The sequence below is a fragment of the Chenopodium quinoa genome, unplaced genomic scaffold (genome assembly GCF_001683475.1).
Source record: "Chenopodium quinoa cultivar QQ74 unplaced genomic scaffold, ASM168347v1, whole genome shotgun sequence".
NCBI lineage: Eukaryota > Viridiplantae > Streptophyta > Magnoliopsida > Caryophyllales > Amaranthaceae > Chenopodium > Chenopodium quinoa.
Window position 1 is genome coordinate 239,582 of NW_018745587.1, and position 26,879 is coordinate 266,460.

At 34.0% G+C, this 26,879-nt stretch overlaps 2 protein-coding genes and 1 non-coding gene across 4 annotated transcripts; 2 read left to right on the forward strand and 1 right to left on the reverse strand.

Annotated features, from left to right (window-relative positions):
• Window positions 1-63: 63 nt before the first annotated feature.
• On the forward strand, window positions 64-4,231 carry LOC110716451 (transcription factor bHLH113-like). The gene is made up of 5 exons (XM_021895072.1): window positions 64-1,316; window positions 1,517-1,645; window positions 1,832-1,897; window positions 2,195-2,323; window positions 3,675-4,231. Exons 1-5 carry the CDS (start codon window positions 1,068-1,070, stop codon window positions 3,840-3,842), a joined length of 741 nt encoding a protein of 246 aa, XP_021750764.1. The 5' UTR covers window positions 64-1,067; the 3' UTR covers window positions 3,843-4,231.
• A 919-nt stretch (window positions 4,232-5,150) lies between these two features.
• Window positions 5,151-19,243, forward strand: LOC110716460 (DNA repair protein REV1-like). Of its 2 annotated transcripts, XM_021895089.1 has the most exons (28): window positions 5,151-5,575; window positions 5,885-6,029; window positions 6,127-6,242; window positions 6,356-6,432; window positions 7,516-7,991; window positions 8,109-8,252; window positions 8,431-8,563; window positions 8,659-8,747; window positions 8,877-8,927; window positions 9,009-9,212; window positions 9,795-9,914; window positions 10,108-10,200; window positions 11,065-11,124; window positions 11,211-11,297; window positions 11,555-11,638; window positions 11,722-11,794; window positions 12,352-12,420; window positions 12,650-12,730; window positions 12,830-13,084; window positions 13,150-13,220; window positions 13,441-13,470; window positions 13,641-14,221; window positions 16,834-16,894; window positions 17,664-17,776; window positions 17,975-18,273; window positions 18,524-18,639; window positions 18,716-18,801; window positions 18,952-19,243. In XM_021895089.1, the coding sequence occupies exons 1-24, from the start codon at window positions 5,382-5,384 to the stop codon at window positions 17,715-17,717; spliced, it is 3,348 nt and encodes a 1,115-aa protein (XP_021750781.1). In that variant the 5' UTR covers window positions 5,151-5,381; the 3' UTR covers window positions 17,718-17,776; window positions 17,975-18,273; window positions 18,524-18,639; window positions 18,716-18,801; window positions 18,952-19,243. The 2 variants fall into 2 exon arrangements, with proteins under 2 accessions (XP_021750781.1, XP_021750780.1); XM_021895088.1 differs by having other exon boundaries at window positions 18,716-19,243.
• Window positions 19,244-23,710: 4,467 nt separating this feature from the next.
• On the reverse strand, window positions 23,711-23,782 carry TRNAH-GUG. Its single transcript has one exon. It is a non-coding gene; the product is annotated as a tRNA-His (tRNA).
• Between the last annotated feature and the right edge of the window lie 3,097 nt (window positions 23,783-26,879).

The window sequence follows — 26,879 nt, forward strand, 5'->3', positions numbered from 1 at the left end:
CTGGTTTGATCTGATTTAATAATTTAACTAAACTTTGACCGCATTTTAATACCAATCTATAAAGAAAGACACTATGAGAGTGAGGGATAGCTCAAGTGGTTAGAGCTTTCCTATCGATTCTCACCCCCGCCTTTGTGGCTCTTTACACCAAAAAATAAAGAAAGACACTGCTTACTACTATAGATATTACTTGTTTAGAGTGCATTGACGAGCATAAAACTTGGAGGAAACATAAGTTAGAACAAAATACATACACCATAGCAAGGTTTTTTTTTTTTTTGATAGACAAAAAGTTAAATAACATTGGGATATTCTAGGAAGTAGAATAAATAAATAGGTGTCAATCAAGATAAATGAGTCGGGTTTAGTGAGGTCGAATTAGGTGTATCTATTTGAAAATTAAGTCATACTTAATATTTTATGTACATGAATCAAAATTTAAATTAGGCTGTTCTCGGATTGATCAAGTCAGTTTTTAATACCTTTAAATTAGAATACGAGGTAAGCCTTAAATTATTGTACCGCAGTAAATGAGTATTTTTTTTCCTTTGAAAATATGGAATCCTTAAAAATGTGAACCAAATTTCATCTACTTGTACATTTCTTAAAATCTTTCCACTTCCACATGAAGTTAAAACAAACATGTACTCAACTCACTTACTCGATTCCACCAAAGCGGTAGAAACACAGTAACAGTACCATTATCTCTTTTTTTTTTTTTTTTTTTTTTTTTTTTCACTGTTTTGCATTTTCAGGTAATCAGGTTTAGAAGCACTAAACCCATGACTTTTCTTGGGCTTAGTTTTTTTGATTGATATATTGTGTTTTTCTTCACTCTTTGACTCCCTTAATTCCCATTACCCAACACTCTCCTTGGAAATTTAATTTACCCCTCCCCCATTTCCTCTTTCTTCTTCCTTTCTTCCTTCCTTAAAAACAGAGCATAAAAACAGAGCATTACATTAAATAGAAGAACCTTCCGTTTTTTACTCCTAGAAATCTTTCCCACATTCATTTCTTTTTTGGGTTTTTTTTTATAAAAAAATAAAAAGGGTAAATATTATAGTATGATAATGGGTGAAAATGGAGGAAAAGAGGGAGAAATTCATCTTCCAGGTGGGAGTTTTTCAAGGCTACTTTTGTCATTAGAAGATGTTGAAGAAAAAGGCTTTTCTGTTGATTCCCCTGTTTCTCCTACTCTGTTTTCTTCTAATACTCCTAATATGCTCTGTTTTGGTGACTTTATTTCTAAAACCACTCCTAAATTTACTCATACTACTGCCAATACTACTAATCTCACTCCCTCCAACTCCAATGTTAGTTTCTTTCTCCCTCTATTACTCTTTATGAAATCTTATATTACTTGGATTCATGTACTCGTGTCTGACATGAGTACGTGTCTAAGTATCAGACTCGTCTACTTTATGAAAAATTTTGTACCGGTAGTTGAGATGAAATGAAGAGTCGGGTAACATAAATGATGCTAATGTTGATGAGTTTTTAATTTTGATTACAGAAAAGGAGAAATGGGCCGGGTAAAGAATCTGAAAATGGGTCTCAAAATGGTCAGAATCAGAAAAATGGGGTGAAGAAGAATAAAACAGAAATGGGGCCCATTGTTACATCTTCTCCTAAACATGTAAAGGTTGGTAAAAGCTTTCAGCTTTACTTTGCATGCATGTTCATAAACCTTGATTATTAGTCTTATTATAGTTCTACTGTTGTTACAATATATTTTGGGCTCTTTATTTTTTAAGATGACTCAAATAATTGATAAATATTGCTGCAAATTTATGTTGTTGATGTTGTGTGATGTACAATAAATAAATAGGGGAAAAGAGAGAAACTTGGTGAGAGGATTGCTGTATTGCAGCAGCTTGTATCTCCTTATGGCAAGGTTTGCTAACTATTCTCTCTTTTTAACTACTTAGCTTTGCACTGCCAATTCTACGTGGACGGTATGTTTGTACTAGGTTTATTCAGTAACATGTACTTTGTACATAATGTGAAAATTGTTCAATTTTGAATCATTGTAAATCCATAAATTGGATATATAACTAGTTATAATAATTGAGTACAATCCTCGGCCTTGTTTGGTTGACGAACAAATTCATGGGAATTTATTTTGATTTCCTAGGAAATAAATTTATGCATGCTTGTTTGGTTTATTGATTTTTATTTTCTTGTGATACAGACGGACACTTCTTCGGTGTTACATGAAGCAATGGGGTACATAAGGTTCCTACATGATCAAGTGAAGGTGCTTTCTACACCTTACTTGAAGCTTTCGCCTTCATCGTCGTCTCCTCGTCACTTTATTTCTGTAAGTACAATCTATAATGAATCTACCCCAAAGTGGAAAAAAATTTTGGGACAAATTTTATCTTGTTTATGAATGTAATGGAGTAATTCAGTGCAATATGATAAGATAAATGGTGATTGAGGTAAGACAGTTGTACACTAGTGCGCGATTGATTATCATTGTACTCTAATTTGGCACCACCCTGAACATCTTTGTTGCTAGAAGTGTTTCACCTAATTTGGTTGTATGATTGGAGTCTTATGAATTGACTTGTTTCTATATTCTTGGTCTACATGATGTCGTATGATAATGTAGATGGTCGGACTAGAACTTTGAGAAATACATGTGAATTATAGGAGGAACAAGTGATGTTTAGATGATTTACCACTCTTTAATGTTTCATCATTTTAGGAAGATTTAATTCGAAATAATCTGTATTTAATTAGAAGGAAGGCAAGTTGATCAATGTATTGACTGATTCAATGTTTATTATGTGGTTTTAAAATTTTTATTTAAGCCTTTTCATATATACAGATATACTCCCATTTGCTTATCTTTCTAGTAGTACTTGTCTATTCTAAGCATCTATGTATCGTGTAGTTGTGTATGTACTTGATCCGAACACGGAACAAAAACATTACTTCGTATGTATGGTCAGCCAGAAATGAAACCGAAAGTAAGTACTGGAGTATGTATTAAGGTGTGACTGTGTGAGTAGGTGATTGATTATAGACATTGGGAGATTACCTTTGCTAGAAAAAGATACTTTAGTTAATTAATTCTAAAATAAGTGGGATTTTTGTGATTAAAAAAAAAAAACTGTAAGAATGACGTAAGGAGAAAAAACAGTGATATGATGTCAATCAAAATTCAAAAAAATTAAAGACTTGTAAGCTCAAAAGAGTTAACTTGTAAGTGTACGCAGCTATAGTCCCATCATAATCAGGCCATCTACTGAAGCATGCATGCACTTGCCTCTTTCCCCTTCTTTTCAATTTTTCTAATAACTATGAAATGATACTTCGAAATACATAGTCACGGGGAATTGATTTTGGCACGTCATTAATTGATATTGACACACCTTCATATAAGAAGAGCATAAAAAATTGTGCTTTCACAAAGAGTGCTAAAATTAACTTATGGTGTTCCAAAATCATTTCCTAGTTGTTTGGCTGACATAGTTTCAATTTGATCAAGTGTATTTAAGTCGCTCACCTAGATTTTTACTCGTGCTCTAGTACTTGTATAGTTGTATATGCTATACATCATATGTTTGACATACGTAGTAATATATTTGGGCTTCGTTCATGAGATGAAACTACAAAGTATTTCTGGAACTACTAGTTATGAAATTAATCGTCAATGTTTGCAGGAAAAGGGTGGACCGAGTGCAATGGAGATGGATTCAATGGAGGGTCTAAGTAGCAGAGGACTATGCTTGGTTCCATTGGAATGCATCCTCCATGTCGCAAACAACAATGGTGCCGATTTCTGGTCATCTGCTACTATAACTTCACCAGGACCAGGCCTTGAAATCTAGTTGTCATCTAAGTATAGTCCAAGTAGTAATTACTTTGTTTTTGTGAATTTAAGTAGCTAAATGAAGAAGTAATGTAAAGTTTTTGCTCAAAGGAACAAGAATTGTGTCTTCTTAGACCTAATGAAGGGGACAAATGTTTTGGGTGCCAAGGGATAAGAAGGTATAGATTGTTGATGAACTTGGGACTAATAGCTAGTTGAAGGGTACGTATATAAGAAAATATTTTTACATCTGAATATCTAGTACAAGTACAATATTTTGAATCTCTTTGTAGTATGGAGTAGTGCAACTCAATCAGTAAAGTCTTCTTTTGACACTAAAATGAGGGTTCCATACATGCACTTTGTACACTATTGTACTCCGTATTGAAATAAATATGAACGGAGTGGAGCTTAGCTGAACTGAATTGAACTGAATAGAGTTGAAATGAATATTTTATGAGAGAAGGAAATTAGGAATGGAACTGAATTGAAATTAAGCTGAAGAGAATAGACCCTAAATACGTATGAGAATTTATCTAAACTTGCAAAAAATGAAATGATTATACTTTCTCCGTTTTTTAGATGCATCACTTTTTATATATATAAAGTTTTATACTTTTAATTAAGATGCACCACTTTCCTATTTAGTTAATATATTTTCTCTATCTTTCTCATATTACATGGATCTTTTTTTCTTTTTTTTTCTTTTCTTGTTATATTTCTCATCTCCAAAGATCATCTAAAAGCCGTGATTCTGAAAATGATGCATCCATTAAAACCACTACCTCCGTTAAATGTTATGTGCAACTTACCCCCAAAGTAACACATTACATTTAACGGAGGTAGTATAATCATAACTTGTTAGTTCTCGGCTTCTCAAGCAAAACATGGTTTTACTAAACTTTTTAAGGATCTAAAAAGATGTTTTAATTCAACTAATTATTATTATTATTATTTTTTTGTAAAGGTTAATTCAATTAATTATTGAGGTATGTGAAAATTTTGTTTTTTTTATGCAATCAAGTAACTTAATCAAATTTAATTAGTCACATAGCTAATGCCACCCTAATACTTAGTATAACATATACAATCAAAACACTAGCAGCTCTCTTACTTTAGCTCATTAATCGAAATAGTCTCGAAAATAGACTATTTTCGACCCATTCTCCTAATTATGTTCTAATTTTCACTATTGATTTCAATAAATCTACACGACTAGTGTAGATGTACCAGTCTCTCTGTGGTAGAATTGTTGGTCGTTGGTGGAGTTATTGATTTTGATTGTTGGTTGACGTCTACAATTTGACGACTCCACCGAAGAGAATTCTTGATTATTTATCGATTTAAGTAATCGGTATTTAATTGAGACGAGATTCTTGAATTTGACCACTTTCTTTCAAAGGTTTATAATTTTCCGTTTCATATCGAAAAAAAAAAATACACAATTCCTCTCTTATCCCTATATAGACTTCTATTGCAAGTTTGTTGTTTTCCTTCGCATTCTTCTTCAAACATTCATCTGATTCCCGCGCTTTTTGTAGCAAAATTTGCGTCGAAAATGAGCTACGATTCAACTCGTTCTGGAAATTCCAATTCGAATTCCAAAAGAAGCTTCAATTCAAATTCTTCCAATAACACTAACAATAAGAAGAAGAAGACTAATCAGAAAACCCTAGGCGTCGCTTGGGGAGCTAATTCTCTCACCTCTTCCCGATCTTCGTTTCGTAGTGCCCCATTTTCCGATTTTGGCAGGTAAATTTATTTATTTTTTCCGTTTAATTTATTGAATTTCACTTCAAATTTCGCTCAAAATCGCTTAATTTGATGTAGGTTATGTGCTCAGACTGTTTAATTTCACTTTGCACGAGATTTTTGTCGTTGATTGCAAATTATTAGTTCAATTGGTCAATTTTGACACAATTTGGGAATGTCTTGAACATAAATTGCAGTTGCTTAAATAGTTGTGGAAAATTTTGATACTTGCTTTTTATTTTAGGGTAGGTGAATTGAAGGCGTTATTTTAAGGTTATAAAATTGAATTTAATTTAATGTGTTGTGCAGTTATATGGCTGTGAAGAATAAGAAACTACATGATCAGTTTGATGCAGAAGCTTCAAATTCTTCTTACAGTGGTTCAGATTCTGTAAAACCGATATTTCAGGGTGTTTCGATTTTTGTTGATGGATTTACTATTCCCTCTAGCCAGGTTTGTTATAAACTAGCCTCCGAATTCTTTTTTATGTTGGTGCTTGGATCGATTAATTGTAATGATCATGAAAAATATTGGTAATAAAACCTAATAGGAGCTTCGAGCATACATGTTGAAGCATGGGGGACGATTTGAGAATTACTTTTCGAGGCATCGTGTCACTCATATAATTTGCAGTAACCTACCTGATAGTAAAATTAAAAACCTCAGGTTTTTTCTTTTTTCTCTTGTCAATTATTCTTTCTTTAAATAGTGATAGTAGAGTACTTAATGGTTTAGGGTTGTATTGGAATATGGTTTGATTCGTTGTATAATTGGTGTAGATCTTTCAGTGGTGGACTGCCTGTTGTAAAACCCACTTGGGTGTTGGATTGTGTGGCAGCTGGGAAACTGTTGAACTGTGAGTCTTTTATTTGCTCATCCTAACTACTCCGTATTTGTTACAGAGTGCATTTTTTTTTTTTACTTTTTGCACGATTGTCACTGTCCAAACAGGAAGAACGTTTAGTGACGGAGGGAGGGTGTATTATTCTTTTCTTGCCTAGTTGCCTTTGGTGTTTATGTCAAACCACTTGGATGTTCACTCAATTCTCCAGATTCCCTTAACGAATTAGTAGAATAGGAATTTGAAATAAATTAATAAAGTAAAAGACAGCAGAATTAACAGCCTTTATTAGCTAAAAGAACAAGTGACTAAGAACATTGGAGAATATAGCTTACTTAAATAGAGCCTTCTGGCAAGACCCACATTTAGTCTTTTAGATATGGCCTATTGATGCAGTTCCAGTTTCTGTATAGACTATAGAGTCTAATATGTACATACTCTATATTAAGAGAATATGACAAATATGTTGAGACTTGAGAGGAGTGGTGCATTAAAGATGTGCTAGCATCAGAGAGATAGATGTACGTTTTTTTTTCTTAAATAAACCAATATTAATATGGGAAAGAGGGGGTTAATTGCAGAGAGAGCGTTTGATATATTAAATTATGTTTTACAGCTGTAAGTTCGTTTGAGATACTGTACACCTTTCTTCAATATATAACCTTTCATTTCTGAATCTAGTAAAGAGAATTTGTAGGAAGATTCTATGGAAAAGGTTAACTGTAGCATATTAGTTAGAAGAGTATTGAACTTTTGTTTTTTCGTTTTCCAAATTTGGCAACTAATTCTTTGCAGGAATTTAAAGAGAGCTGGATACTGGTGCATCCAGTTTTTATGGCTGGAAATAAGAATATTTATATGCGAAGGAGAAAATTTGAAATGGCTAAATAATTTTGACTCTATTCTTCTTAAGAATCTGGTTCTGGGATAATGTAGGGTATGCCAGGTTCACTTTACCCTTTAGCTTCCCAAAATCCAAGTAGAAGTTATTTTCTGCTTTGGTAATGATCTTGTCAAGCAGTAATTGTGCTGTATGCCTGTGAATTCCCCTGACTTTGTTCTTTTTTCTTGTCTTTTTTTTTTTAAAAAAAAATTTAGGGGTTCCATACCAACTCATTCAGCTGGCCAATGAAGGAAGCAATCAACCAAAGCTGTCTGCTTTCTTCGCTTTGAAACGAAATACAGTCAATCAAGGTGTTCTGTCTGATTCAGCTTGTATGCTGCAAGCTGAAGCAGATGCTGAAGCTTCAGAAGTGAAGGATGATGTTGTTCTTGATCATGCCTCTTCTGAATTGGGTGAGTTGTCTGAATGTTCTAGGCAAAGTGAAAAGAAGATGGAAGACGATGGATGTAAGAAAATTGGTACAGCTGACTCAGAGCAATTTTTTGAAGAAGATTTCTCCCAACCAGAGAAGTCAGTCACCTCTAAAGACAAAGTCGATATTAGTCCCACCAGTCATCATGACTCGTATGAAAAGCCTAGCGGGGATTCATCTGGTTCATTGGCTGGGGGACCTTCCTGCTGCCGTCATTCAACCCTTGAGGACCCGAATTTTGTTGAAAACTATTTTAAGGTGTAAAAACTCTAAATGTTTCCCTGTTCTCTTTCATCTCTTTTATCTGCATTTTTCCTCCATTTCTTTTAAAATATGTTTTTTCATTTTTTTTTATTTGTGTTTGTGGCTGGGAAGAGTTCAAGGTTGCATTTCATTGGAACTTGGAGGAACCGGTACCGTAAGCGATTTGCCTGCCTTTCCAATAAAACTAAGCAAAAAAGCTTTGATGTTAATGCTGCTTCTACTTCTCGGAAAACTATGATCATCCATATGGACATGGTACTTGATGACTTGAGTCTTCTCTGTTGAAACTTTTTCTCTAATTCGTAGTCTTGTATCAGTCTTTTCAATGCCACACTCTTTAAGTCTTAAGAAAAAAATGTGTCTCCCTTACTTAAAGGCCCAATTCCCTTATTCCCACCATCTATTGATCCTCTTGATTAATATATCATTGCAGGACTGTTTTTTTGTGGCTGTTGTTATCCGGAACCGTCCAGATTTGATGGACAAGCCTGTAGCAGTGTGCCATTCAGACAGTTCTAGAGGAACTGCTGAAATCTCTTCTGCTAATTATCCTGCTCGAGACTATGGTTGATTTCAAATCCTTATGGCAGTTAGCATTGTGATTTAAATGGACAGTTTTTTAGAAATTTATTCTCAAATGGTTTTATCTTTCTTGTAATAGGGGTGAAAGCTGGAATGTTTGTTAGAGATGCCAAGGCTCGTTGTCCTCATCTAGAAATCATACCTTACAATTTTGAAGCTTATGAAGAGGTATTTTAGACCATCGAGTCTCATATTAGTTGCCATCGTCCCCACCCCCAAAACCTCTCATAGTTTGTATTAGAGAAGTCCTGATTTGCGAGTCTTTAGAACTTAATGAAACTTTTGCTGTTGTGGCAGGTAGCTGACCAATTCTACAACATCTTGCACAAGCACTGTGATAAAGTGCAGGCATGTGCAACAATATTCTATGCAATTTAATCCTTGCTGTCACTCTGTCAGTATTTTTTAGCAGATCTGTTTTTCCTGCAGGCAGTAAGTTGTGATGAAGCATTTCTGGATATCACTGACTCAGACGTGGCAGAGCCGGAGCTTTTAGTTTCTGAAATAAGAAAAGAGATCTTTAAAACAACAGGTTGCACGGCTAGCGCAGGCATTGCTTCAAATATGCTTATGGCTCGTCTTGCCACTAGAACTGCCAAACCAAACGGTCAATGCTACATCTCTCCGGAGAAGGTACTACTTAATGTAAATGATTCTTGGAAAAGAAAATTCAATTAGTTGCATGACTGTAAATATGCCTTGGGAAAAGATCAGTTCCATCTTGCAGTCTTGCCTAAGTCAAGACTGACTCGTTGAGCTCAAACTTGGGATTGCTTGATCATGATGATATATTTGCATTTCTGCATGTCCAAAGACTAAAGATGTAATTTCCTTGCTCTAAATTATTTGAGGAACACTTTACAAGGGGTTAATTTTAAGTCAAAAACCTGTGTTGTAGCTTGGCTGAGCTTTATGCAGCTTTGGCTATTGATCACAGTGTAAGGGTTTTGTAAGCTGGATCCGTATTTGCTTTGCAGTCTTGTGGTCATTTTTATTTATTTTTTTCTTTTTTTTATCAGAACAATTGCAGTCAACTTTCTGTCATCAAATGATTGATTTTTGTTTGATCTGAGCTCAAGAAGTTTGAGTGCTGGCTTAAATTCTCTCTTTGTTGTCCTGTGCATTCTTATAATTTACTCTCTCTTGGAACCATTGCTTTCTTTTTACAGTTGATTTTCCGTCTCTGAAATGGTGACTACTAAATTTGTTTTGCAGGTTGACGAGTATCTGTTGCAACTCCCTTTAAAGACACTTCCAGGTATTGGACATGTCTTGGAGCAAAAGCTAAAAAATAAAGGAGTTCAGACCTGTGGCCAATTGCGAAGGTTTTCTAAGGTCTAATATATAGTGCAAAGCATAGTGATATCTTGTCTATGATGTTATACTCTGATTGGAATATTGGCACTCTGTATCTTTGTTCCTCTCGGATGTTAAGTGTTATAACTGTTAAATGTGAGATTATATGATCTAAGTAAGGGGTTGGCTCTTATGGAACTTCTTAACAAGTTTTGATATACTCAAATTGTAGGAGGCTTTACAGAGGGACTTTGGAACAAAAACTGGTGAAATGTTGTGGAATTACTGCAGAGGTGTTGATAATCGGCTAGTTGGAGTCATTCAGGTTCGGCAGAATATATGATACATGTCTGTTGCATTTTCCTTTTTGGTATACCCAAATTATTTTGGTGATTGCTCTTGTGGTATTGAGGTGCTTACATACTTGCAGTTGCTTGAGATGGATATATTTGGTCCAGTACATCTTGTAGAAGGGCTAGCCATTTGCGAACTTCCAGTTTGGAACATTTGATGGTTGATAGTACATTCGGTTTTTTTTTTATTTTTATTTTTTTTAAGAGCGCAAAAGGCTGTCTAGAAACATGTTAGGGATTATACGTTGAAATTTCTGTGGCGCATTGATAGGGTGTGTTTTATTACCCTTGGCGGGATCTGCATATTGAAGTGTAAGACTAGATTTAACATGTGCAACTTTTGAATTGATATTTTAAGATTGTGAGTCACTTCTAGAAGTCTATGGAAGATTGAATCCAGCTATTAATTATTCTGGTATACATGTTCACTTGTTTGGATGACTGCCTAGTTCCCAGTTTTGAATTAGGTTAATGTAATTTTTAATCTTCTTCTTTTTTGATGGAGAGATGCATTGAGCAAAATCTGTGTTGTGAATCTCCATGTAGTGTTTGATCTTAAACCTATTTGAATATTGACTCCACTTATTTTTGTCATATATGCCTAGTCTAACATATAATGTATTTGACAAACTTATATATGTGTTGTGAATCTCCATGTGGTGTTTGACAAACTTATATATGCCTAGTCTAACATATAATGTATTTTTAAAACCTTGTTTAACTATCTTTATGCTGTCTAAACATATAATGTATTTTTAAGAACCTTGCCTTTTGACGTATAATTTAGATATTGATTCTATTGAGCAATTGTTTTGACTAATAAACACATTGTATAGGAAAGCAAGTCAATTGGTGCTGATGTAAACTGGGGTGTGCGCTTCAAGGATATAAAAGATGTCGGATCTCAACTCTTTATGCGACAAAATATCCAGTTTTCTTTGCCCTTAAATATGTCTGAGATATGTTTTCACATGCTTTACAGAGTGAACACTTCCTTTCGAGTCTGTGCAAGGAGGTTTCTTTGCGCTTGCAGGGATGTGGATTACAAGGGCGTACCTTTACGCTCAAGGTACAACAATTTTCTTTTCTGCTTATGTAACATTGTTTATTTCTATGTATGTATATATTTATATAATATTGTAAATTTTTTGTTGGATTTTTCTTTATTTATTTGTTTTTTTCCTTTTCACATTCATGCTCTGGAGTCTGGAGTTATTGAAAGCTTTGTTGACTGTGAAATACTTGTTTGTTTGTTATTCATGGTGTTAGATAACTCTGCTAACTCAAGTTATAATCTTTGTTTTTGTCTGCATTAATAATTTTTAGATTAAGAAGCGCAGAAAAGATGCTGGGGAGCCAACAAAATACATGGGTCATGGGGCTTGTGAAAATCTTAGTCACTCTACGACAGTATGTTTAGATTAAATTTTGACAATTGTCATTTTGTTTATTATCATTTTTTTCTCATCCTAGAGTTACTCTTCTGATTACAGGTTCCTGTTGCAACAGATGATGTTGACATTCTTCAAAGGATAACAATGCAGCTATTTGGATCATTTCATATAGGTCAGCTTGTATCTGGGATCTTTAACTTTTTAGTTTTTAGTCCACTAAATGATATTGGCTACTAAGGAGTTTGTAATAATAATGAGTTTGCACATTTTATAATTTGTCTACTGTGGCATGGGAGGTACATGATAAATTATGACTTTTTCGAGTTTTAAAGGTTTAAAATTTGTAATATAAGGGCTCTTTCATAAAATTGAGATAGGGCTGCATTATGCTGTAAACAATTGGGTTTGGAAGTCATTTCTATTCCTTTAATGTTTTCTTTTTGGGGTGGCCAGACCTTGGTGCCACTAGCTTTCTGCCATTGTAGTGCTGGTCTATTGTCTTAATACACGTTCTTTTTTTTTTTTTTTTTTAATTATTATTTAAGAGCTTGGGTATTGCTGATGCCTTTTTTCTATGGGAAAGAGATGATTGGGAAAGTCTGGATACAGAGTCTTGAATTTTAGAGCCAAGCAAATGTTTCTATTTCCTCCTAGATTTTCACAGCCTTAGTCATTGATAGATCTATTAGATTTTCTCCAAGTTTTAAACTATCCGTTTTATCTGTCTAGATGTCAAAGATATTCGAGGAATCGGATTACAAGTGACCAAGCTGGAGAGTAATGATACTATGAGACAAGGTTTGTGCTAGTCTGTTTGAGCACCTTGTTGGCTTGTTATTCTATCAACAATTTTCTTTATATTTTTTTTATTTCCATCTGCTTGTTTTCTATGTCTTATAGTAGAAAACTAGCAAAGTATGTCTTTGATTTGCATGCCATTGACATGGTCTTGTATTTTCTTGTTTTGCTTCTTCACTTTGATGTTTCTGACAATATCTAATGTCTCCTTTTCATATCCGATCTTAAGGGCAAGAAAGAAATTTTCTAAGGTCGTGGCTTGGATCTGGCACAACAAACTCTACAGAACACCGCAACATGCGTGATACAGGTATTGTGGATATACCATCTTCAAACAGAGATTGTGGTTACAGGTCTTCCTGTTGAAAGTATCTGCTCTGCGTAACATCTCATTTTGATTTTGTTGCAGGCCAAGCTTATCTTGAGTCTGTTGGACCTTCAGCGACAAGTTCAAATCCTTCATACCATGAATCTCACTCAAATCCAGTTGCAGTGCTGCCGTCATTGGGTGATCTTGATCTGGGTGTTATTGAGAGCTTGCCCCCAGAGTTGTTTAAAGAGTTTAATGATATGTATGGAGGGAGGTTGACTGATCTCATATCCAAAATTAAGGACAAAGACCTATATAAGAGTGTCTCTGCTATGTCTGTGAAGAAAGTTGAAGGTAACATTTTGTCTGTGTATGTTAGATTTTGCCTGGCTTACTATTTAACCCCAATGGTCATTTAGGTGAATTGCGCAACGAACAGGAAATTCATGCTTCTGCTGCTGTGCAAATTAACAACATTAAGGACGACAAGGTAGTGTATAATACAGCTGCCGATTTTCATTTGATGACTGTTTTATTATCATTTTCATAGGAGTTATCTTGTACTTTTGCTTCCTTCTTTCATAGGTACATAGTATTGTGATTAATTGGGTACAACATAATAATATTGCCTCATTTAAGCATGTAAACATGCAGTTGTTGCTTTTGTATTTATGTTTTGTTTAATAATGACTTGTTGTTGTGGTCTGTAGGCTGGGTGCTCCGAGAACCAGGAAAAAGAGGTATTGCCTGCTATTGGCAGTTGGCACAGCAACTGTGTCTGTAATTATTTCTATTTTTGTGTTGAATACTTGAATCAGAAATGTCAACCTAATACCTTAGTCATTCAAGCCAAGTGGACATGTCTGTTTTGTTTTGTAATGACTTATCATTGTGGATTTGTGGTCTGTAGGCCGGGTGTTCCAAGAATCAGGAAAAGGAGGCATTGCCTACTATTGGCACAGTAACTGCAATTATCCCTAATTCTGAAGTGGAATCAGGAGTTGTTGACCTAATGCCTTATTCATTAAGCCAAGTGGACATGTCTATACTACACCAGTTACCTGAGGAACTGAGAGCAGATATAGTTGGGGCACTTCCTGCCCATCGAAGGCCAAATGGTTTACCTGAGTCTTGCAAAGTTTCCGAGGTAGCGCAGAAAATGGGGCATGGCCGGGATAATACTGGATCTGTGGAATGTGCTAAAGATAGTAATCTTTGGGTTGGAAGTCCTCCTTGTTGGGTCCATAAGTTCAAAGTCAGCAATTGCTTGATTTTGAACATTCTTGCAGAGATGTTTCTCAGGTCAGGGTCTACTGGGGTGTTGTCCTCTACGCTGCAATGCTGTCTCTCAGGATTTCAGATATATAGTGATTTCGATGATGTGGGTAATGAATCTTCGCATAACTTATGCGAGCTTCTGAGGCAGTATATTCAGCTGAAGCTTGAGGAAGACATTGAGGAAATCTATGTTTGTTTTCGTCTTTTAAAAAGGTATGCATCTAATGTCCGTTTATTAGGTTTGGCACGACAACTCTGCTTAAAATACAACTGACATGTTCTCACATAGAAGCACTTTTTTTGATATAAATTTATATTTGTCCTTTATATTATCTAGAGCTTATTAGGTGCACTTAGGAGCTTTTTCTCTCAACTCATTTAAGGGCGTAGGCAGGGGTCCAACCCTTATGTTCATCCTTATATTCATGTCACATGACCTGAATGATAGTGGTACACTGATATGCACAATAATTTGTCTGTGTTCTCAGAGGATCTCAACAAAAGGATACATCATACTCTTATAATGTGTCTAAAGGATTTATCTGGACCTGCGGCTGCTATATAGGGCAGTGGCGGAGCCAGAAATTTTAAATCGGGGGGACGGATGGACATTACATATTTTGAAAAAAATTATTCGGAAAAAAAAAAAAAACACCAATACTTAAATACACCGAGTGCTCAATAATTAATGTGTACAATTCAAAAAATTCACAATACAGAGTACTTAATAAAAATTCAACATCATATATCAATTTTTCCTCCAAAATTAATCGCTTATGAGTTCGGAATTTTTAATAAATTCGAACTTTATAAAATATAAGTTATTAAATGCAATAGTTATAATGTATAATTTTGTATGACAAACTTAATTTAGTGGGTTTTGTTCATGCAATATCATAATTAAAATTATTATTTAAATATATATACTTAGTATATATTAATTAAAAAAATTGAAAGGAATACTTCTTAATTAAACATTATAAAGAAAAAAAGTGAATGGAAAATACTCCACTTAAGTTCAATGACAATAGATTTAGGGGCTCCATTCATGCAATATTACAATTACACTTATGTAAATAAATTCGTATTGGTTAATAGATATAATGGAAGGATTCTTCAAAAAAACAAAAAAAAAAAAAAAAGGAAATATTACAACAACAAGGTTCGAACCTTGGTATCTTGCAAAAAATTCAACTCCACTCACCACCACACCATCCACTTTGTATCCTAAATTAATCCACACAATAATATATATATATATATATAGCTGCTTGTTTTTTTGGGAAGTGGGGGGACAACTGTCCCCCCTTGTACCCCTCTGGCTCCGCCAATGATATAGGGAACTTTAAATCTGAATCTGAAATCCATATCTATCAATATTGCAAAATTGCTGGTTCTAGGATTGAAGTGGCCTTTCTTTCAATACCTACATTGGAATTATCTAATTTGACTCAAGTTAAGACTGGGTAGTCTTAGGCTTTCATATTTGCAGCTGTGGAAATAATGTGTAAAGGATGCTTTTTATGTTTCCTATTTGTGCAATTATGCTTCCCTTGACAAGTATCAAAAGTAAAATAAAAATCTGATTAGACTCTCAAATACACGAGCATTGTGCACCTTTTGAAATTGCTTTGGGTTGCATTTGTGTAAGCTTTTTATCTTTCCGGCGTTTCGTATTGTAGTATCAGAACTCAGACAAAGGTTTAATGTTATTGAATTAGCTAGTATCCAGGATCAGACAATTGCATTGATTAATATGGGTTCTACGCTAACATGATCTTTTTGAATGCACTCTTTTGGACCAATTTTAGAGGTTTCAGGACCCGATGTCGGCAAATTTCGGGATTTTCAGGGATGCATCCCAAGGTCATATATTTTTTTTGGAAGCACATGTAACGATTATAACCACTAAACGGTCATAAAAAGCCTATGGTGACCTTGAGTTAATTAAGGGAGATTTCTACGGAAACAACTAAATTGACGGTTTAAAGGCAAAGTGGATGGTTCCAACAACCCAAATGACCTCTCGGGTTGTTGTGGGGTCCATGGAAAGAACCCTGACAAAATTTCTTTCTAGGTCGAAGAAGTCCGAAATTGACCAAAATTGAAGGCTCGTGAAATTTGAGGGGGTTAATGGGTTTTAGACTTTCATGTTGAAAAATCTTAGGATTGAGGGGTTGTATCTCTGTGTCATATAATATTGTTTGGAACCATATATAGGCACAAGTCGATTGTACAAAGTCATGTGATGGTCTTGAGTTATTGGGGGGCGGGGGGGGGGGGGGGGAACTGGCAGATTAAAGGTAAAGTTGATGGTTCCAATCACTCAAATGGACTCCAGGGGTTTTTTTGGTCTATGGGATTATGGGAAGCACCCCGACCTGTTTTCTTTTCGGGTCCCAAAAAGTTGTAAATTGTTCAAAATTAAAGGTTATTATTCACACTTTTGGGCCACTTTTGAGAAAATTTTCCGAAGTTGAAGTAAATGCATGGGGTGTTCCCAGGGTCATATAAGCTGGTATGGAACCATAAGAAGCCTATCAATAGGTCTATATAAAGTCCCAATAATGAGTTTGGTTCAGTAATGTGGCTATTTTGAAATTATGTGGCAGGAGGTGGTTGCAATAATAACCAACTTGGCATTCTGGAGCCCCCTCATCTTCATTGATGTTAATTATTCCAAACCCTTTGAAATTGGTCCAAAGCTGGTCTTTGTATTCTGTATCCTATTTTGAACGTGTTTTTTTTTTTTCCCTCATTCTTTTTAAATAATAATTACATCCTGCCTGTTATTCATTTATCGTAACACTTGGTTAATGGATCAGGTTGACATTGAAATTAAAGGCTTTTAAACATGCATATGACGCTGTCTTGCCTTATCTCCAGGTATGATATTGCTTTTGTGATCATGTCTTTTCTTCTCTCATTATCTGATTCTACAAAATTGCCTAAATGAATTGTTAGAATTATGCACTTTGAAGTTAATGGAAGTTTATATATCCTGACTACTACTGAAGCTCTTTCTAACCATCAACCCACAGAGAAATTTACTATATCTGCAGTTAACCTTTTGCTAAATTTTTGGGTTTAGGTGTCTTTCTATTAGATTTTTTTCCCCATAAAAGAATATTTGGCAAAATAGAAACGAACTATCATGATATGCAAGAAAATGATGATATGCGTGGTCAATTGCTGACTCACTTTTTTGGGATGGTTTAAGAGGGAGGTTATCTTTGATAATAGTTATTTTGTACAAATTTGTATGAACAGAATGCAGGTGTAGTGGCTTTCTTATAATTTAATGCCTTGGTGGGATTATCATTGGTTTAAAGCCATTTTGGCAGCTTCTGTCCTCTCTCTATTACCAACAGTTCTAGCCTTCTAGGAATTCTTGATGATGAAAACATATCAATTTTAGTTTTGCATGTTCAGTTTCTCCGAATAGCTGACATTATCAGTTGTTCACTTGTTTGCTTGTTTAGCTGGTTAAGTCTGTTGGGCCTGGTGGTGCCAAAGACCTGTACTCCAAATTCTAACTGCTTGTTTCAGTATTTCCCTATGTGCCTTGGTGGCTCCCATGAATTGCTGATGTAGCCTTTTATTCTCTATTTTGTTTGTAATCATATGTTAATTGTTGCTTGTAAATATATGTTAGGCTTGTATCAGTGAAAGCTACGGAGGACACTTGGATTTGCCTGCGATGGAGTAGATGTCTTTGGCTATTCTTTCCATGAATCATGGATTAACCTTGTTTCATTCCAATAATTGGTATGGAATTTCGATGAATATGTTTCTTGTAATTGTTTAATCACTGTCTTTGGAAGGAGTAATTTTCTGTTATTATCACTTAAAAGATGTTCGTTTACATTCCATTGTATTTGTGTATGCCTCCTCCCAACAACTGGGAAGAGCCTTTATTTTTTGCACATTATGCTTTGATCTAAGGAAGTGTATTTATGTTTTAAGGAACCACTCGCTATGAGTCAACATACATTGTTCCTTCTCTTCATCCTGCGGAAGGATGTTGATTAAGGATATGCTCATGCTGTAATGCAATGGCAGTGGCTGTGCATCTATGTATTTCCGAGTTTGAAGTTATGCAACTTCCGTTGAAAATAGTGGATCTCTTAAAAAGGTGACCTTAGACCACAATGGAACAAATTGGCCCGGATACTAGAACTCATGCCCGACGCAGAGCATGAGGATATTTATCATCAATGTGATGATGACGCTTGAAAGTAGAAACCCAAGCTGTAGCTGCATGTGTAAGTTTCTGACCCCTAGTCTTAATTGCAAGATTATGGTAATGCATCCCAAGCATATTGGGTAGTAGTTTTATTTGCAAACACTTATTGTTAGTTTCGCAAACACAATTTGGTGGATTGAAATAATATTTTGCAAAGGATATCAAATGAACAATAAAAGCTAGGTTTTGTTCATGTATTAACTTTTCCAGTTGCTTTGTACTTTTAATAATTGTTTTCATCTGGATCTAAGTATTCTTTTGCTTTGCAGTTAAATAAACGATGCAACCTTGTCTATTACAAAGTTGATGACGATATGGCATAAACTTGATTCTCCGTGTAGAGATTGAAATCTATGCAGTTCTTTCCCTATGATGACTTTGACAGGTTAGTTTGCTTATATTGCATCATGCCTGGATCAGTCATTTCATGCTCTCATTTCTTGTATTGGTTTTCGTCGCAGGTGATAGAAATGTCTGCTCTGCTTTGAATGCAACATAATTTCCCCTCTTATGGGAGAGGATGTGCTTTGGTGTGAGCCAAACGATGGTATCAACTATAACAGTCCATAAGCATACAATTTTGGAATTCCCTAGCACCGTTTGTGGTTATATCATACATTTACAGCTTGGAAACTGAGTGGATGTTGAATTTTCCTAAACTCTTCTCTCACTCGTACTAGTATCTTGAATTCCACAGGAATCATGTCACAGGCGGTCAGTCAAAGCTTATTGCTGGAAAGTATGTCTGCATATCAGCATGTGTAGATGATGAAATTATGAAACAGCTGAGCACCTTCCTTTTTATCTCCTTTCTAATAATGTATTACATTGACCATCTATCTTGTAGGTTTTCAAATGTTGTATGTTCTTGATGTTTTGAAAATGGTTGAGAATTGTAAGGTGCACTAACACAACTAAATCAATGGTGACTTGTTCAAATTCAAAACATTGACTGCAAACAAAATCTTAATTGAATTCAAATTTTTTGAGCTTGCGCATTTCTTGACTGAAAATTGTATTAGCTGCTTGTTTGTGTGTGAGTGAAGAATATAAGATGTTTTAGTCATTGCTTAGGTCACACTTACATTGTATTGTATGTGCTCTGCTTTAGGACGGTTGGTTTTTTATCAACATATTTGTGCAACATTTCCATAAATTTTGAGCTAATTTTCAGTCTTATTTTGCTATTTGCCATTCAAAAGTGGTTGTTCACACGTCATTATATGTTGGCTGTTCACACTACTAGTCTTCTCTTTTGCTCGGCTTGCTGTCATGTACACATGTTACTTTTTGGGGGTGGAGGTTAGCAAAATGCTGAAATTGTAATGGATATTAAAAAGTAAAAATAAAATTGAAATGAAATGTTAATGGTTATCCCCTCACTACTAAGTTAAAGAAAGGTTTCTTTTGACTTTAAAGGTTGAAGTTCATTATTTATTATTATAATTGATTTGTTATAGATTATTTTTAATTATTTACTTGCTATTAAAGTATAAATCATTCTATATAAGGATTTCATTGGGTGTTGCTAGATTTGGAAAAACGATAGATTTGTAAAGACCTGATCCAAAGTTAAAAGTTTAAAAGTTAATGATTCGAAATTTGATTTAATTTGAACTAAACTTTAGTAGGATTGAAATTCACTTAGTTTTCCTAAAAATACTTTAAAGGTAAGATTCTTATCTTTAACAATCCTCAAAGTATTTAGATTTTTATAATAGACGTATTATCTCGAACTTTAAAATAGGAAACTTAAAATGAGACTCGTACTTGACCGAATAGCTTCTCAAGTACTTGTTCATAACTTTGATATCTCTTTCACAACCTTTATGTAAAAATAAAAAATGACAACAATGAAAAAGTCCAATAAATAAACTTTCAACACATAAAACAGCATTAAATAACTAAAGTATACGTACTAAGATTGTACCAGTAAGAATGTGAGATTATACTTTATTAATAACTAAAATCAGTCCAAAGTTTGAAAACGCCAATCGTTATACTAGTTGCAGCTTAACCAGCGTACCAACTCTCCTACCTTTATTCCGACACTTTGACTTAACTCGTTTCATATGCTAAACATTTTTCGACTTCTAACTTTTAATCTGTATAACCTTTCCTTCACACACGTTTCCAACCCTTTAAAATTCAAACCTTTGAAAATTTTAACTACCGTTTACTTCTTCGCCAAACTTCATAAACTTTTCCCACAATATTTTTCTTTATTTATTATCAACCCACCAAATTTTGTTATATACTAAGTCAATTTGTAGTAGATGAACATATATTTCATTCTCTTTCCCTCTATAAATATTCAAAACCTCATTTCATATTTCTTCATTATTCTCAAAACATAAATTTTCACGTACAAAAAGCTACAATACATACCATTTAATTTACATTTTATTTCTTGAGATATTTTAGCTTCCAAAAAAGAAAAAGAAAAATGAGGTGCCAAATTTATGTATCATTCTTCAACATGATTCTTGTTACAATCTTCTTTTTGCTTATTTCTGAGTGTATGCGAGTAGAAGGCGTGAGACCTCTAAGAGATCAAGAACAACCCGTTGATTCATCGATTTTTCGATATGTTATCGCAAGAGCTTACTCCGGTCCAAGTAGGGGTGGTGCTGGTCATTGATCATTTTAATGGAGATACATTATTGATGAGTTCGTTGTTGAAGACTTGAAGATATTAGTGGTTTGTTTATTATTTTATTCCATTGCTAAACAAAATTATATGGAGAGAACACTTGCTCTTTCTATTTTTTCTTTTTCGCCTTGTCTCGGGGCGTTGGTAGGATTCGAACCCAGGTCTCTTGCCTCGAAACAGGCTTCATATACTACATAGATATTGACATATGCCACAACAAGAGTATTTCTTGTACTTGTGTAGATATTTTAATTTATTATTTTACAAATTAGGTAGGAAACTTTGAGAGTGTACAAATGGAAATGGATAAATCCATAATCCATCCACATACAAAATACAATATACTACGTACTTTCTATTCAATATAGATTATTTGTTTTTAATTTCTTATTTTTGATGCAATATTGACTTTGTTTTATTCAACGATCAAATAAATGTTCGATATCCTTTGGAGTACTTAAATTGTATTCTAATTGTGCGTTACAACAACTAAACGTGAAATACAACACAGTCCAAATTCAAATTGGAATGATTAAATGGATAAAATTAGTACTCCGTGATAATATAGATTGATAAATATAGATAGATGCTATATTCCTTGCTAAATCAATCTTTGACTAATGTGGTAATAAGTCTTGTAACAAGATAATATTAATGATTATGATATAGCGTGGACTCAATTTGTCAAAGATCACAATATTTGACGATTCTTACTGATTATGCCGTGCCAACTATGCAAGCTCACGAGCAGCTAGATTGTGCTTTGAAATCGATCCAACCATCCATATATTATAATATCAAATTGTCTCAAACAATATGTGTATACATATAATCTTGGGCCTCAACCATCCGCTTAACTTTTTGATTTAGATGATTCTCTAATATGGCATCGGAGCTAATGTGACATACATGTCATGGATTTGAATCTCATCCGATCCACCCCCACCTTTAGAAATATTACGCGCTGGGCAATTAGTATTATGTGCACCATGGTGCACCTAGAAATAGGTGCACCACGACTATACTTTTGAACATTTAGTAAAAAAAAATTGAACATTTTACAAAAAATGAACATTTAGTAAAAAGAATATGAACACGTCACAAAAATTGAACATAAACATACAATTTTAATGTTCATATTTTATCAAGAAATGTTCATTTTGTATACATTAAATGTTCAGTTTATATTACAAAACTATTGAATTATTACGAGTCAGTTCAAAATTTGTCTGACTCGTAATAATTCAAAAGTTGCGATTGTTCAGATTTTTTTACTAAATGTTCAAAATTATGATGTTCATGTTTTTTAACTAAATGTTCAAAATTCTTGATTGTTCAGATTTCTTTTACTAAATGTTCAAAAGTATAGGCATGATGCATTGCAATTGTTCAGATTTTTTAACTAAATGTTCAAAATTTGCGATGTTCAGATGTTTTTACTACATGTTCAAAATTTGCAATTGTTCAGATTTTTTTACTGATTGTTCAAAAGTATAGGCGTGGTGCACCTAGAAATAGGTGCACCATGGTGCATCTTAAAATTTGCGCGCGCTGGGTATAAGGAGGGTTCACACTTCAAGGCTTCAAGCCCGAACGAGCTCTCGTGTGAGGAGACATGTATATAACATAATCTTGAGCTTCAACCATACCGATATGCAACTAACGCTTTAAAGTGCCACCAACATTGTCTTAAAATCTAATATCCGTGTTTATAATTTCATATTAGTCCAAGTCTAATACATAAAATTCATATCAAACAGTTTGACAATTTTCATTCGATCTAATAAAATATTATTATAGTAAAAAAACATTCTTTGTATAAGCTACACAAATTTTAAAAGTTCAACATAATTTCAAGTTACATACTTGTATCAGTTGTATATGGTCGAAACTATTTGGTCAAACAGTATGAAAGTGTACCATACCAATAAAAGATTATAAAGTTCATTTCCTGACTTAGAAGTTAGGGAGCTATATTATATACTTTCTATTCCTAATAACATGCTCAATTACCGGCCTTTGATTAAGATTTCCTTTCAAATTGTCACCCCCTCCATATTTTCAGACTCTTTTCACTCACAAAGTCACAAAAGTTGTGGCTTTTAGTAAATCACCGGATAGAATAATATAAGAAGTCTCGTGATTCGCAAAATATGTACAAGTATGAAAAAAAAAAATTCAAATAACTTAAATCAGAATAAGATCTACTACAATGAAAATAAATTGAGACATGTTCACAAACAAGTTTGTTGTATTAAAAATAATCTCTCTGATATCACAATAAAATTAGGTTGAAACAAGTTTCAATATATTTAGACAAAATAAGTCGAATTTAACATAGTTTTATTATACTTGTATTAATAAGGATGACATTATTCAATAAGAAGGGAAGGGATAATATAGAGTATAGTTATCTTCACTTTAATTAGCAAAGAAATGTGACAAAATATGGTGGTAGAACTAATAAGTGTTCACTCTCTTAAGAAGACAGATGGAAAAGGGCAGATTTAGTTTCACTGACCGTTGATTTGATGACTAACCTTGTATAAAATTTTATTATATTTGATTGATCTCAGTTTTTAAGTTAGTAGGTGAGTTGCTTGTAGTAGTAATGGCGCACACAAAAATTCACATAAATTTAATGATTTTAATCACGATCAAAATTGCGACTATCAACCAAATTTATGCTAATTGAATATTAATAACGATGTGGGATAATATTGATAGATATTTTTCTTCAATTTTAATTTAATTAAAATGATAGATATTTTTCTTCAATTTTGATTTTATTACAAAAATATTGTGTGGCTGCTGGGATTCGAGCCCAGGTCTCCACGGCCACAACGTGGAATTCTTACCACTAAACTACAGCCACATGATTGTTAATTTACTAGTATTAATTTTATATTACTTCTACTAGATGTTAATTTCCTGTCAAGAAGTGATCCAATTAGCAAACAGGCCCAATAAACAGATCCACTAACCAAACAAGCCCATTCTCTATAAGACTATTAGAAATAAAGGCCAGATGTCTTAAATTTATAAAGACTTAAAGAGATAGGTCAATATTGGAGCAAATATATTTTGTAGCTATAAGGTGCTCCAATGGTTTTTTTTAACACAAATAGAAGATATATATATATATATATATATATATATATATATATATATATATATATATATATATATATATATATATATATATATATATATATATATATATATATATATATATATATATATTAAAAGGCTATAGCCTTAATATTTACATTATACATCCCATAATATATACAAGGAAAATTGATGTAGCAACAAAATAACCTACTAAGGTGCTCCAATGGTTAATTGTAGCATATTGTACCTTGGAAGCAATATAAATAATTAAAATAGTTTTTATTATACACATGTCATATGTTTAATGGGTGATATAATCATTGAAAAATCAAGCAACGTACCTTGTTTGAGCAACGTTGCTTACTCTAGCTACATCAATTTTCCACTCCAATGGTAAACCACATGATTGTAATTTTAATTAATTTGCTAGCAAGTCCCTATTTGTATACAATTGGAGATGTTCTAACCTGATATGAATTAAACCCGACCCGAATTTAACCCAACCTGTTACAAACCCGACCCGAAATCAACCCGACTTGTTATTGACCTGACCCAAATTCAACCCGACTTGTTATTGATCCGACCAGAATTTTACCAGACCTATTACTAAACCGACCCAAAAATTCAACCCGATCTGTTACTAACCTGACTCGAAATCAACATGACTTGTTATTGACCCGACCTAAATTCAACTCAAATTGTTCCTGACTCGATTTCAAATAACCTTAAATGCAATTTAGACAACCTTATTATTGTTGATCAAAGCATATTGTCTAGGGAGACCAAGTCGGTCTAGGCCAGCAAAAGAAAGGAGCATCATCCTCAAATTTAAGAGTTAAATATAGTATATATTTGTTGTATGGTCAAAGGAGATAATTATCTTCCTAAATTGTAAACTATAATTCCCTAGTATATTGCCATATATATTATAGTCAAAGAAAATAATTAGCTTAATAAAAATGATAATAATCTATTTATCGTTAGTTGAACCCGAATATAACCTGACTTGGAAATGACCCGACCTGATTGTAACTTGCAAATTATTGACTTGAACATAACCTGACTCGACTCCGAGAATGACCTGATTGGAAATAACCTAACCTGATTATAACCCGCAAATTAGTACTTGAACCGAACCCGACTCAAACCTGAGAATGACCCGACCTGATTCTACCCGCAAATTATTGATTTGAACAGAACCCGACTCGAACCCAAGAATTACCCTAACCCGTTTTAACCCATGAATACCCGAATTAAACCCGACTTATTGTTCACCCGATACGAATGTAACCCGACCCAACTCGTAAGAAGTATGACCAGACGTGACCCGACTCAAGCAAGACCCAGCTCAAACCCGATCTGCATAGGTTATGGAATTAATATGAATTGACCCGACCCAAGTTGAACCTACCCTAACCCGACTCATTTACCCGAATCAACAGCTCTACCCAAAACCTCCAAAATTTCTCTAAAAGCGTGGATATTAGCCTTTAATTTTGGAATTTTTTTACTTTTATTCACCCGGAAATACAAATTGCCGAAATGATATGCTCCGGGAGTCCAATTGGCTGAGTGGAACCATCCAATTTGACTTTAAAAGGCCAATTTACTGGTTTACAACACGAACATTTATGACACATATAATGATCATATATGGATCCAAACGACATTATATGACCCAGAGATGTATCCCCTAAAATCTCAATGCTTTTCGACACCAGGACCTGAAACATTCAAAATTTCTCAAAAAGCGTGTATATAAATTTTGGAATATTTTGACTTTTTTTTCGCTCGGATATAAAAATTTCCAAAATGTTTACCATGGTCCCAAATACCTTCCGGGAGTCCAATTAGGTGGGTGGAACTATACAATTTGCCTTTAAATGACCAATGTACCGTTTTACAACTTACACCGATTTCATTCATTCAAGCCTATTACCACGAATATTTATGACAAAAAATATTGATCATATATGATTCCAAACGACATTATATGACCCCGAGATGTATTCCCTAGAATTTTAAGACTTTTCGACACCGGCCCCCGAAGACCCCAAAAATTCTCAAAAAATGAGGATATAGGCTTCAATTTTGGAATTTTTGACTTATTTGGCCCGGAAATAAAAATTGTCGAAATGTTTATTATAGTCTCTAATACCCTCCGGGAGTCCAATTAGGTGGGTGGAACCACCCAATTTGCCTTTAAACGGCCAATTTATCGTTTACTACTTGCGCTGATTTCATTAACTTAACCTGACCACGAACATTTATGACAACATATAAAGATCATATATGGTTCCAAACGGCTTTATATGACCCCGATATGTATCCCTTAAAATCTATAGGATTTTCGATACCGAGCCTCGAAACCTCCAAAATTTCTCAAAAAGCGTGGATATCAGCCTTAAATTTTGGAATTTTTTTGACTTTTTTCGCCTGTAAATAAAAATTGCCGAAATGTTTACCATGGTCCCTAATACAATGCGGGAGTCCAATTAGGTGGGTGGAACCATCCAATTTGCCTTTAAATGGCAAATTTACCGCTTTAAAACTTACATCGATTTCATTAACTCAAGCCTACCACAAACATTTATGACAACATATAATGATCATTTATGGTTTAAAACAGTATTATATGACCCCGAGATGTGTCCCCTAAAATATCAAAACTTTTCGACATCAGGCCCCGAAACCTTAAAAAATTCTCAAAATTAACGCGTAGATAGATATTAGGCTTCAATTTTGGAATTTTTTAACTTTTTTTCGCCTGAAAATAAAAATTTTCGAAATGTTTACCATGGTCTTTAATACCTTCCAGTACCAATTGGGTGGGTGGAACCATTCAATTTGCCTATAAA